This window comes from Megalobrama amblycephala, linkage group LG17 (genome assembly GCF_018812025.1).
Source record: "Megalobrama amblycephala isolate DHTTF-2021 linkage group LG17, ASM1881202v1, whole genome shotgun sequence".
In the NCBI taxonomy this organism is placed as follows: Eukaryota; Metazoa; Chordata; class Actinopteri; order Cypriniformes; family Xenocyprididae; genus Megalobrama; species Megalobrama amblycephala.
Genome location: NC_063060.1, coordinates 28,341,899 through 28,356,365, shown reverse-complemented (window position 1 = coordinate 28,356,365; position 14,467 = coordinate 28,341,899). Strand labels below are relative to the sequence as shown.

The 14,467-nt window shown below is 36.8% G+C and overlaps 1 protein-coding gene across 1 annotated transcript; it reads right to left on the bottom strand.

The window, feature by feature from the left end:
- Positions 1 to 2,501: 2,501 nt before the first annotated feature.
- olfm3b (olfactomedin 3b) lies at positions 2,502 to 13,311 on the bottom strand. Its single transcript, XM_048164050.1, has 6 exons — positions 13,043 to 13,311; positions 8,503 to 8,646; positions 7,754 to 7,909; positions 7,195 to 7,414; positions 6,963 to 7,069; positions 2,502 to 3,897 (listed from the first exon to the last, which is right to left on the bottom strand). Exons 1-6 carry the CDS (start codon positions 13,109 to 13,111, stop codon positions 3,220 to 3,222), a joined length of 1,374 nt encoding a protein of 457 aa, XP_048020007.1. The 5' UTR covers positions 13,112 to 13,311; the 3' UTR covers positions 2,502 to 3,219.
- Positions 13,312 to 14,467: the final 1,156 nt, after the last annotated feature.

The window sequence follows — 14,467 nt, the reverse complement described above, 5'->3', positions numbered from 1 at the left end:
CTTGGAATATACTACACATCTTGCATGGGATCATTGTGTGATACTTTTGCATCTTTTAAAAGCTTCTAATAGGAACATTCAGAGAATTACATAGAGATATTTCTATTTTACTTACTCTTTTATATCACTTTATCACATTAATCATCCATAAATATAACACAGCTCTCTGGAATACTTGATTTTGATTGGTCATTTGAACTAAACACTAAAACTAAATCTATTCTTTTGTTTATTCATTTGAAACAGGGAAATATACAGTATAGTCAGATGGTTATTATAGCAAGTTAAACCCCTTCAAAATCTAGAAGGATACAAGACCTGATCGTGATCCCCATCAGAGTTTATTTTGCGATAACAACCGGTTGACTGTGTGTATTATCCCTTACATAAACATACTTATTCTCACTCGGCTGAATAATGTTTGTCTAATTCAGGGGCCTGCAGAAATGTGTTGACTGAAGTGAAATTGTGTTCGACAGACTAGCTCTGTCGTTTGAGTTGCTTCTGAATCAGCAGATGGGAAGTGAAACAACATCAGCAAATGTTCCTTTTAGTGGAAATGAATGGCTTTGTTTTAGATATTTGTCATTGAGGTTTATGAATACTGATAGAGCATCCTCTGGCAAAGAACTCACTGAATCATGTGTTGAGAAAACAACAGCATAATTAGCTGATCTGTGTGAATGTTTGAACATTCTGAATCTTCCATGACTAACATTCATTGAGCAGGGACAGGAATTCTGAACACAAGAATTAGGTTTTTTCCAGAGATATTAAATTCTCTTTGTCACTAAATAAAGAGTCTTTTCCCACATGCTTTGGGATAATTAATATAGGAAAGTGTAGAAAACGTTTGATTTTTCTTTTGCTGTTGATGAAAAATGATCTTTCATCAATATCAAAAGCAAAATCACAAAGCCCTCTGTGAATTTCAAAAATTCTTTCATCCACAAATTACCTAGTGTAGGAAAAAAAAAGCAAGCACGAACAAAGCCTTTGTTGCATTATGTTTGAAAATATGAGGTAGATATTATTGAATAATAGCATTTCAGACAAAACACCCCAGATTTAACTGTATGACTGCTGTCTGCAGTGTTCTGTGGGAAAGTTGAGATATGTTTGAATGGCATGAATTTTGAAGTACACAGGAAACAACATCAAACCATGAACACATAATGTAACAATTATTTATTGTAATTACACTGTACACTGTGAAATGTTTTCAGCATGGATTGATTTTAAAGGAATCGATCACCATAAAATGAAAAATCTGTCATCATTTACTCTCCCTCATGTCATTCCAAATCTGTATGACTTTCTTTCTTCTGTGAAACATGAAAGAATATATTTTAAAGGGATAGTTCACCCAAAAATGAAAATCTGATGTTTATCTGCTTACCCCCAGGGCATCCAAGATGTAGGTGACTTTGTTTCTTCAGTAGAACACAGATGATGATTTTTAACTCCAACCGTTGCTGTCTGTCAGCCGTATAATGCATGGCAATGGTAGCAAAATTTATGAGAGTAAAAAAACATGCACAGACAAATCCAAATTAAACCCTGCGGCTCGTGACGACACATTGATGTCCTAAGATACGAAACGATACGAAACGAACAGTATATCATTTTTTACCTCTAATACACCACAATGTCCAACTGCCTTGAGCGCGTGCACGGCATCCGGTGCGTGAGGTGTGTATGTGCTCTGGCGTGGTTTAAACTTGGTGCCTGTAGTACAACAGTTGCTACACAAATGGAAGTAAATCACTAAAAAACATGGTTTTATTACATCAAAACATTTTATTTTGTTACTTTTTGTAAGGGCAGCTTTACAAATAAAAAGGACACATACAAAGATCTTGTTCACATACCTCAGTTGGATGTGGAAAAACCATAGGCACAGCTGATGGTTTAAGTCGTACGTGATCCTCTCCTGGGTATGTAAAATCATCAGGGGAAAAATGATCACTGCAGACACTCAACAACTTTAGTACGTTAATGGATGTGTTGATATCCAGCCGAAGAGCAATCAACCATAACTTCAGGCGAGCAGACTCAGAAGTTGGGAATACTTTTAGTTTTAAGTCGGTTTGAGCAATCTGGACAAGCGCAAGTAAGTACCATTTTGGTTAGCCATTGTTCCTACAATGTTTGTGCACTGTGTAAACAATGAGTGACATTTATGCGTGAGAGATCACTTCCGGTGCCAGAGCGCACACCTCACTCACTGGATGGCATGGGCGCGCTCAAGGCAGTTGGACATAGTGGTGTATTAGAGGTAAAAAAATGATATAAATACTGTTCGGTATCTCGCACAAACCGATCGTTTCCTGTCTTAGGACATCAATGTGTCGTCACGAGCCGCAGGGTTTAATGTGGATTTGTCTGTGCATGTTTTTTTTTACTCTTATAGATTTTGTTAACATTGCCATGCATTATACGACTGACAGACAGCAACGGTTGGAGTTAAAAATCATCATTTGTGTTCTACTGAAAAAACAAAGTCACCTACATCTTGGATGCCCTGGGGGTAAGCAGATAAACATCAAATTTTCATTTTTGGGTGAACTATCCCTTTAAGCAATTTTGGAGCCCACTGATTTTCATAGTGTAGACATACATTTCTTAAAATATTTTCTTTTGTGTTCTAGAGAACAAAGAAAATCATACAGTTTTGGAACAACATGAGGGTGAATAAATAATGACATTTTATTTTTAGATGAACTGTCCCTTTAAGTTGAAGTCATAAAAAGAGTTGAAAATTATGTCCTAACTTCCCTAAATATTTGACAAGCTAAAACTAAGAGATGCAGTCTGACAGATCAATATTATATAATGTCCATAATATAGATTTTTTTTACTTAATATTTCTAAGTTTCTAGTGGTAAGTTTGTTACATTCTTTGTTAAATTAAGTATTACAGCTGAATACAATGGTTATGCACTGAAAGTTGCACAAACAACATTTTAATAGAGCTTTAAAAGTTCATTAATGTCCTTTTCTGAGTCTGAGTTTGAATTTAATCACGGTTGTTTTACAAATGGAGGAGTGTAATGTTGACTGAAATTTCCAGAGCCACTGAACCTCAAACCAAGGTCATCTTTTGACTGAAATATATAAAACCCATTACTTCACAGCAATACCACAGTGATTACAGATCAGTGTAACTGCAGAAACAGTGTCAGCAGAAAGTTTTCCTCTCACCTCAGGGTGCACCTCTCAGGATTCGTCGTCAGTTTTAATAATGTGGAACAGCGTGACATTAAATAGTACCTGGTGGCCATTGTTCCAGCCATAAAGTGCACGATCCCTGGCGTTGTAATCCAGCATAGACATGTGAAAGTACTGGTTATGGATAGGGATGTCCATATACTCATAGGTAGAGGTTTTGGTGGAATAAGAGTAATACACCTTAGCCCCGGTCAGATGGGAGTTGGTGATGTACAGCGTGCCGCAGATCATAAAGGACTCACCTGCGTTTCGTTTGGAGTATTCTGTGTTCCAAGTGTTTAGCACCTGGATGGTCAGAGGATCCAGCTGACTGATCACTATATTCCCTGCATTCTGATTGGTTGCGTAGATGGCCCATAAACCAAGCTCGTCTGCCATCAGGTCAATGTCGGAGAACCCGCCCCAGGTGTACGGGTAGACGTTGTGGAAGCCAGCAGACTCAAGTGCTCGTTGGGTCGTGACCCGGCCACTTTCGAAGCTGTATCTGACGATGATGTTGCTCTGGTACTTGTTGTAGTACAGGGAGCCATTGTAGACCACGTGATTCGTGCCCGCCCAGTGGAACGGAAGGTTGTAGGTTCTTGACTCAACCCCAGCTACAAAGTCGCTTACCGATTTGTACTCCCGGACAATCTTGTTGTTTGTATAGCTGTCCATGTACCAAACCTGCATTAGAACAATACAAATGTGATGAGTAACATTCAGTACTTGTATTTGAATTATATTAAATGAATCATTTATAGAGCACAACAATAGGGATCAGGAATTAAAAATCTCATTCATTTTCTCAATACAGAAACCAATTTTTAGCGATAAATCTTCCAAGACACCATGACCTTTGAGGATGATAAATTAGTGTGATTTCAAAATCAAATTGTTAAAAGAAAAATCTATTTCAAATAAATGTTGTTCTTTTGAGCTTTCTATTCATCCAAAACTCCAGGAAAATTAATGTAGTAGAAATATTCAGCAGCAGAGCTGTTTTCGACATTGGTAATAGTAAGAAATGTTTCTTGAGTACCAAATCAGCATATTAGAATGATTTCTGAAGGATCATGTGACACTGAAGACGACGAGATCTCGTGGCACGAGATAAAGAATAAAGTTGTGTTTATGAATTATACAGACTGCAAGTGTTTAAAAAATGAAAATAACGACAGACTTGTCTCCGTGAATACAGTAATAAACGATGGTAACTTTAACCACATTTAACAGTACATTAGCAACATGCTAACGAAACATTTAGAAAGACAATTTACAAATATCACTAAAAATATCATGATATCATGGATCATGTCAGTTATTATTGCTCCATTTGCCATTTTTCGCTATTGTCCTTGCTTGCTTACCTAGTCTGATGATTCAGCTGTGCACATCCAGACGTTCTGCCCTTGTGTAATGCCTTGAACATGAGCTGGCATATGCAAATATTGGGGTCGTACATATTAATGATCCCGACTGTTATGTAACAGTCGGTGTTATGTTGAGATTCGCCTGTTTTCCAAAGGTCATTTAAACAAATGAGATTTATATAAGAAGGAGGAAGCAATGGTGTTTGAGACTCACTGTATGTCATTTCCATGTACTGAACTCTTGTAATTTAACTATGCCAAGATAAATTCAATTTTTCATTCAATGGCACCTTTAAAGCCGGGCACACATTTAACGACTAGCTAAAACATTCTAAGACTGTGCTCAACATACAGCGATTGTTTCCTGCGACTGAAGCAGATTTAAATACTTACACATGGAATTTGAACACCGACTGTAATCGCAGACTGAACGCAACTGGCTCTGACTGGACGCGTTTGAACGCGATCAGTCATAAGTATCAATTTACATTCATAATCGGCCTTACAATCATTAAGTGTGTGCGCGGCTTAAAATAAATAGGGCAAGATTTACTATAAGGGGCAAAATAGCGTGAGACCGCAATTGCACAAATGCGCTGATGGGAGTGGCTAATTTTGCATGTGATCTACTGCTAACGTGCAAATTAAAGAACACTGACGCAATCAAATCATTTACATAGTGACCAACGCAATCTACCAAGAGCAGTGCAAATTAGCGTTGGGTCGCAAATAAGCAGAGCTGAAGCTCATCAGGTGCGGGTCGACACAGGCGCAACTTGTTACATGTAAACTGACAAACCCGTACACACATATATATGTAATGTGATCTGCGAAAACCCAATCATAGGTTTCAATACCACATGAAAGCTAGATTCGAGCCCTTTCTGTTTTTACTTCTTTCATAGCTTGTCTGTAACAAAAGTAATGGTTATCTGAAGTCGGCTGATCGCTCTGATTTTCAGGAACGGAATTCTGAGAAAAATAGGTTTAAATAACAGTCACCTCCTTTTTTTCGCATAGACAAAAATGCACTATCCAAACTTAAATGGTTGTAATTCAAGAATGCTTTGGAATATAGACCCTAGGTTGGTCTTGTTTTAAAGAAAATGCTTGTCAGATTATTGTAGAAGTGAAATAAATTATGAAAGTGAAATAAAACAAGTTATATAAGTTCGAGTTTATGAAAATGTAAAAATATATTTGTTTATATTTTATAATTATATATTACAAAGCATGTTTTACTCTTAAACTGCAAGAAAATAAAAGCCAAAAATGTCAACATTTCAAATTTTAGGTTGAAATATTTCAAAAATGAGCTTTCAGTAAGATTTTGTTTGGGCGCAGTACCAAACTTTTTCACTATATGACACCCAAGCTCAATATCTGACCATTTAAGGGTGCCTCCATTTATTTGAGTAATCTGAACCATATATTTCCATAATTTAATATATTTTATGAAGACATCCTATTCAGAAGTAGTATGGGCAGTTTGGCAGTATTTGATTTGAATTCAACCTCTTATAAACACATAATTAGAACATGTATGTTCATTATAGCTCCGTTGTTCTCTTGTGCTCCGCCTTCTAACGATATTGTTATATTAGAAAAAAAAATCTTTGCGTGCCGTAGTTTATACAGGACTGGCGGAAAATTTGCATAAATAAACCTTCATTCTACATGTTATGTGGTTTATTTTGATAGGTGAACTGTCTTTGTAGTGTTAAGAGAGGGAAAGCTATGGCTGTTTTTTTTCACGACATCCGACGGGTTTTCCCAGATCGCATCACATATAGGCCAACATGGCTAGGCAAACGAAATGTTCAGATAACATCTTCCTCTGGCATTCCAAAGAAATTAATACGAGTGGAAAATATTTTCTCCATTCTACCATGCTCTGTTCTCTGCGGTGTCTCCATCTTAGCAGCAACATTGCAGCCATGTCGTAAAATGGGTTAAGACATGCTTCTTTGGGACGTTAAATAATGGTGTAAATACCAGTAAATTGACTAGCGTAAACATTAGTAAATCACATTGCGTGATTCATTTAAATACTCTCCTTCCATAAATTTTGCATCTGAAAGGGAAAATCCTACAAATGCATATGCAAAAAGGTCAGCCTGTACAGGTTATATTACACACTCTTACCTTTGTCTGTTTTTCTTTTCATATAATAAATACAGGTTTTCATGTAATTTTTTCTTTAAATAAAATGTTATATGCTGTGATTGATCTCAGAGATTGTTGGTTATGTTCATTTCTTTGAACTCTTTATTGAAGTGTTTTTTTTTGTTTTGTTTTGTTTTTTTTTATGGAGGAAAAATAATGAGAAAAAATAGTTCCTGGAAGCAATGCTGCTGAATAGCCATAGCCATAAATTACCTTGTTGTTCTTAGGTGAAGCCTGAGGGTCTGTCATCCATGCTCCAAACCTTGTTCCTGATGTCTTTACGGTGACGGGACCCGTGATTTTCATCAGCTTACCACAGGCTGACATAATGGAGAATGATAAAGAATGGCAGCTGTTATATAGACACGTCCAAACATCTAAGAGTATTTTTTAGTCTGAATACACAAGAAAATACCATCAAAGTCATGTTGAGTGTAAAACTCACTGAGCTTGTTCATGCAGTTCCTCAGTCTTCCCTCCAAACCAAGGACCCTCTGCTGGAGTTCCTCATAATCATATGCTCCTATCTCCTCCTGGATAGCAGTCAGCACTAGAGACAGGTTCCTGATTTCCTGCTTGAACTGGGAAATGAGCGTGGCATCAGTCTTATACTGCTCCAGCACTGGAATCAGCGGCTGCAGTTCATTCATCTTCCCCTTCAGCTCCTGAAAAACCAGACAAATTTAAATGAGGAGAGATTTGCTTGTATTAACAGAAACAGATGCAAAAGCACAGCACAGCTTGCAAGACATTATGAACAACGATATTACTGCCTGGAAAAAAGAAAAACATGACCTTTACAGGTTTACAGGATTTCCAAGAATTTTGAACTGCATGTGGCCTTTTCAAATGTTTGTGAAGGATAAAGATGAGAAGCTTTTAAGTGGGATTTGATTCTTCATTCTTGGAGAGTAATGGCAAGAGTGTGGCTTTTTCAAAATGTTCTGTTCATATGAGAAAAGATCATTGATTTTCTCTGAGGCATGACTTTAATGGTAGCCCACCTGAAAGTTTTTAGTCAATAATGTTCTTCGGTTCGACTCGATTTGTCTGAACTTTGATCGGAGTCCTTTCATCTGGCTCTCCATTTTCATGACATACTGGAAATCCCTCTGGGTCCTTAGGTTCAGCACTTCGATTGATTGCGACATGTTCTGAATCTTAAGAGAGGAAGATGAAGTTAGGATCCATTAATCATTCTTTGAACTGCAAAAAGGGAGATGCGATAGGTTTAAATTATATTCCCAACTGGTGTAAATCAGCTCTGACATATGTCTCCAAGGAATTTCCACAATTTTACTCAACGCAACCAAAGCAAAGACAGATCGATCTCAGAGACAAACGACAACTTGTACATTTAAAATAGGACAAAAAAGCGACTATATATCGCTTAACTCTATTACCCTATTCTTCCACTAGCATCCTCCAAAGAAAAAAAGATATGTCTTATGTGCCCCTAACTATCACTGAATGTTACAGGCCTTTTACAGTAACAGAGGAGAAAAGCGTAGGACGTAGGAACGAGAGGGGGCCTAAAACACCCTTCAGGCCTTTTCGCATTACCATCATCTTTATGCTCCTCTGCAATCAGCTGCAGAGAAGCCAGAGGCATTCTTAACAGATGACAATGGCGAACGGTCTAGCATAATGCTTTCAAATTGCGGCAATGAGAGCTTTTGTTATCCAAACCAGATCTCAATATGAAGCAACTTTAGAGATCTTAGACACACAATATATGTGCGCACACACACACCTTCTCCAGTAACTGGCGGAGCTGTCTGCTCTTTGCATCTCTGGAGCACAAGTTCTGTTCTGGTGCCACCACCGTACAGATGCAGCGGCCGTCTGCATCCTGCGCTGAACTGTACACCTGCCAGCCTTCCTTTGGTCTGATGGTCTGTACACAAACACAGGCGTGCATGAGTTTTGTTTCTTAATGCAATGAATTGCAATGACATGACATAATCAGATTTTTATGCCTCAAGCATGCTTTAAGCAGTGAAACTGAAATGAGGATATTTTGTGAGAACTGCAATAAATTTACATGGCACACCATTCACTACTAGTGCTTTGTTTTATTAACCATTTAGTTTTCAATGTATTACTCATATGGAGAGAATATTGTGTAAAAATGCAAATTGTTTTTAAAAATGCATATCACTTTCATAGCTTAAAACATCCTCCTCATTATAAACAAAGCATTTATTTAATCAAATCAAGGCTCGATTTTATATTGTGCGTTATGTGACTTCACAAGGGCAAGGAGCCGCCTCTTAAAGGGTTAGTTCACCCAAAAATTAAAGGTGCCGTAGAACGTCTTTTTAAAAGATGTAATATAAGTCTAAGGTGTCCCCTGAATGTGTCTGTGAAGTTTCAGCTCAAAATACCCCCTAGATTTTTTTTTATTCATTTTTTTAACTGCCTATTTTGGGGCATCATTAAATATGAGCCGATTTAGGCTGCGGCCCCTTTAAATGCTCACGCTTCCCGCCCACGGAGCTCGCGCTTGCCTTTAACAGCATAAATAAAGTTCACACAGCTAATATAACCCTCAAAATTGTTCTTTACAAAGTGTTCATCATGCAGCATGTCTAATCGCGTAAGTATGGTATTTATTTGGATGTTTACATTTGATTGAGTTTGATAGTGCTCTGTGGCTAAAGCTAACATTACACACTGTTGGAGAGATTTATAAAGAATGAAGTTGTGTTTATGAATTACTGTATACAGACTGCAAGTGTTTAAAAAATGAAAATAACGACAGTCTTGTCTCCGTGAATACAGTAATAAACGATGGTAACTTTAACCACATTTAACAGTACATTAGCAACATGCTAACGAAACATTTAGAAAGACAATTTACAAATATCACTAAAAATATCATGATATCATGGATCATGTCAGTTATTATCGCTCCATCTGCCATTTTTCGCTATTGTTCTTGCTTGCTTACCTAGTCTGTTGATTCAGCTGTGCACAGATCCAGACGTTAATACTGCTGCCCTTGTGTAATGCCTTGAACATGGGCTGGCATATGCAAATATTGGGGTCGTACATATTAATGATCCTGACTGTTACATAACAGTTGGTGTTATGTTGAGATTCGCCTGTTCTTCGGAGGTCTTTTAAACAAATGAGATTTATATAAGAAGGAGGAAACAATGGTGTTTGAGACTCACTGTATGTCATTTCCATGTACTGAACTCTTGTTATTTAACTATGCCAAGATAAATTCAATTTTTAATTCTAGGGCACCTTTAAAATTCTGTCATTAATTACTCACCCTCATTTTGTTCCAAACCTGTAAGACTTTCATTCATCTTCAGAACACAAATGAAGATCTTTTTAATGAAATCTTTCTGTCTGAATTGAAAGCTTTCAGTCCCTCTATTGACAGCCTATGCCACTACCACTTTCAAGCCCCCAAAAAGTAGTAAAGACATCATTAAAGTAATCCATGTGACTCCAGTGGTTTAACCTTAATTTTATGAAGCGACACGAGTGCTATGTTTGTGCAAAAAAAAAAACATAATATACCACTTTATTCATAAGATATTAATCTCGCATTCATGAGAGCACCATGACACTTGTGTTGTGTTTACATCGGAGTACACGTTGTTGTGCAAACGCGCGTTGGAGATTAATATTTTCGTTTTAATTTTTGGGTGAACTAACCCTTTAAAAATAGATCATTTCAGACAAAGGGTCATTTCAGATATTTTGTGTGCAAAAACTTTATTAAAATTATAAATGAACCTCAAGGAACATATTAAAATAATGATAAATCCATGTCATGACCCATTTAAAAAGAATAGCCTGCCTCAAATTTTCTTGATTCCATAAGCATGGCTCTCATATTTTCATATTTTCACCTTTTGGTGACAGTCTTTATATATAAAATGCATTATAAAAGAATTTTCATGCATTAACTATGCCTTGCAATATGTTCTCATGAATAATTATAACCACAGTTATAATGCAGTACATTATAATACTATTCACGGTTAGACCTTTAGAAAGTATAATGCATTAAATCACATGACAAACAACCATTTTCAGATGTAATGAGGTATCTGCAAATATTATACAGGGATAGTTCACCCAAAAACTAAAATTCTGTCATCATTTACACCCCCTCAGGTTGTTCCAAACCTGTATACATTTCTTTGTTCTGCTGAACACAAAGGAAGATATTTGGTAGAATGTTTGTAACCAAGCAGATCTCGCTCCCATTGACTACCATAGTATTTTTTTTTTTTTTCCTCCCTACTATGGTAGTCAATGGGGGCAAGATCTGCTTGGTTACAAACATTCTTCCAAATATCTTCCTTTGTGTACAGCAGAACACAGAAATTTTGAAACAGGTTTGGAACAACTTGAGGGGGAGTAAATGATGACAGAATTTTAGTTTTTGGGTGAACTATCCCTTTAGCTTTGGTTAGTAGTGTATTATAATGTACATTATGAATACCTTTATAATGGATTATAAATACAAACTTTAATTACAGTGTTACCGTACTTTCTGGCTGAAAGGATCCCAATTCTGCCTCTGACTGTATAAGACACTATACTTCATTTGAAATCATACAATAAAAGCAAAGGAGAAATATAGTGCAGTTACTACGTATTCCATTGAATATTCATTTTCATTCACACTGACTCATCAGAATTCTGAAACCAATTCAAGCACACGCCACTAAAACATAGCAGGCCAAAAATAGTGTGTTTTGACAACAAAAAGCACTCCATTGCAACACCTTCATGACAAAGCCTCTCTCTCTCTCTGCATTCATTCCCCCCAAATTTCCCTAGATTGTCTGCAACAATAAAGGAGCTTTGTAAACACCCACATTCATTTTTCCCACTCTCACAGCGGGCTTTGAAAGGCCGGCTCAGGGGACTAGCCTTTTACAGGCGAGCTGAAAATGAGAGTTCTTTACACATTCTGGCACACTTCCTGATGCTGCTGCAACTAACAACTAACTGCAATTTCAGCAAATTGTAACATATCCAAGTTGGATGGGTACTTCCTGCTAGTTCACTGCCATTATGAGATACGAGCAGAGGGATTCTGCTCCTCAAATAAGACCTGCAGCTGGGTTTATTAAGACTGGATGAGAGATCCTCACAACACTCTCACAGATCCTACGGATTTCTTTGGTTTCCAGTCACATATGATATATGAAATTCATGTTATCTGGGTGCTACATGACAAAAAGTTGGCCATGCCTCACTGTTGCAGATCTGATCTTGACCCAGTACTAAAAAAAAAAAAAAAAAAAATCTTAGGAATTCCATACAGATTAATAGTACGGCTGAGAATAGACTGAGGAAGAAAAACATTCCCTCATTTAAACTCTTTATCAACACCCAGTACTGTAGATTACTACTGAACTCTCAATATAACAAATATATTAGAACATTAAAACTTTACATTATCTTTTTGACTATTTACTGTTAAAATTACAATGTTAGCATTCTGTACATACAACACGTGCTGTTACACTGTATTTATATTTAAAATAACTGTATGCCATTACTGTAATTATAGTCTTGTTCTTGCTGAAGGAAACGTGCATCTTGATATGCATTGCAATGTAAACAGTAATATATACTAGTATAATAGTTGTAATAGAGTACAGAAATGGGGAGAAAATCCATGCACTGTTTATTTGTCCCAGGGATCATAATACAAACCGTATTCATAACACTATAGTAGCAGCAAATGCAAATCTCATGACGTACACAATAAGTACATTATATTACACAATTTCTATTTTAATGTAAATATATTTAGCATTTATCTAAATAAGACCCCTAATATAAAGTCTGACCTAAGGTGAAATAAACAGCCAGCTCAGTACAGGTGGATGTTTAAAACCTTTGAAACACCACCAGAAATAAGAGACTGCAAGCTGAAAGCTTTAGTAGCCCATTCACTATAACAGAACAGAGGGTCTAATAATGTTCTGTGGCTATTTGAGCTGCAATCATAGAGAAAGTTACATAAAATGGAAAACAAGATTTTTAAACACAATTTTAGGGCATCCCACATCTGTCAAGATTTTTATACCCCCGTTTAAGTGTTACTGCATTTCCTTCTCTCCTTCTCTCTGAGGTTGTCATTAAAAGGATATTATCGGAAAAGCGCATATTCTCATAAGACCTCACTGTTTGTCACTTTAAATATACATTTAGTCTTGCGTATACGCTGTTCTATGAGTCAGTGTAGTCGGAGCTGGGCTTAGACATGTTAAGTTTGTGTCTAAGTCAGTAAGGTGCGCATCACTCACCGCGGAAGGGCAGTATCCGAGCAGAGCGAGAAAACACAACGGTTTCAGCACCACGAACAGCGCCCGCATTCTGCCTCGAGTCTCCCTCCTACGTCTCTGTTGCAAGCTGATTCACTCTCCGATGTTTCAGATCGAGCTTCTTGTCAGTATCTTGGGATCGGAGACCCTCGATGGAGCCGCTGAAAGTGCGTGCGCTGTCATCGTCGCTCTGGGCGCAGAAAAGTTTGAGAGATGTGTGGAGACTCAGCGGATATTACATCATTACAGCATTTCAGCATTTCAGTGCGGGGTTACTCTTTCATTAGCCAAACTTAAATGTATCTAAGAGTAAGTTAAATGGATAAAAACACGACTTTTTTTACACAACGTGAGGAGTACAGATTAAACCAAAAATGTTCATTAGATGTTGCTCAGGGTGGGAATTGTAAGGAATCGAACGATTCTGGTTCCTTAATACCATTAACGATTATTTTTTAGCAAGTCTGAAGAAAATATATTTGGAAAAGGGAATTGTAGCTACTTTTTAAAGTGACACAGTCTAATAAAATCAACAATCGTAGCTAGTTGCTAAGCAAAATTAAACAAAAGAAAAAAAAGGTGGTAACATCATTCGTTCATTGTTTTTATACATGATTGATATCAACAAAAAAAACTTTCTATTACCAATTTTACGTCTTAAAGGATTAGTTCACCCAAAAATGAAAATAATGTCATTTATTACTCACCCTCATGTCGTTCTACACCCGTAAGACCTTCATTCATCTTCGGAACACAAATTAAGATATTTTGATTAAATATATGGCTCAGTGAGGCCTCTATAGACAGCAATGCCATTGTAACTCTCAAGATCCATAAAGGTACTAAAAACATATTTAAAACGTTCATGTGAGTTCAGTGGTTCTACCTTAATATTATAAAGCGACGAGAATACTTTTTGTGCGCCAAAAAACAAACAAAATGACGACTTTTCAACAATATAGTGATGGGCCGATTTCAAAACACTGCTTCGGAGCTTTACGAATCGAATCAGTGATTCGGATCTCCTATCAAACGGCTAAACTGCTGAAATCACATGACTTTGGTGCTCCGAATCGCTGATCCGACTTTTCACTTTTGTTTTGAAATCGGTCGTTATTTATTTTATTTATTTTTTTGGCACACAAAAAGTATTCTCATCGCTTTATAATATTAAGATAGAACCACTGAACTCACACAAACTGTTTTAAATATGGTTTTAGTACCTTTATGAATCTTGAGCGTTACAATGGCATTTTTGAGGTTAATTGATCTAATTTGTGCTTCTGGAAAATATAGTGATCACTGATCTATGACGCTGTATTATGTTGAATATGTTTTTGTATATTATGTTTTTGTATATATTTAAGGTATTTGATAATGAGAGATTTGTGGACACATTAATGTTTT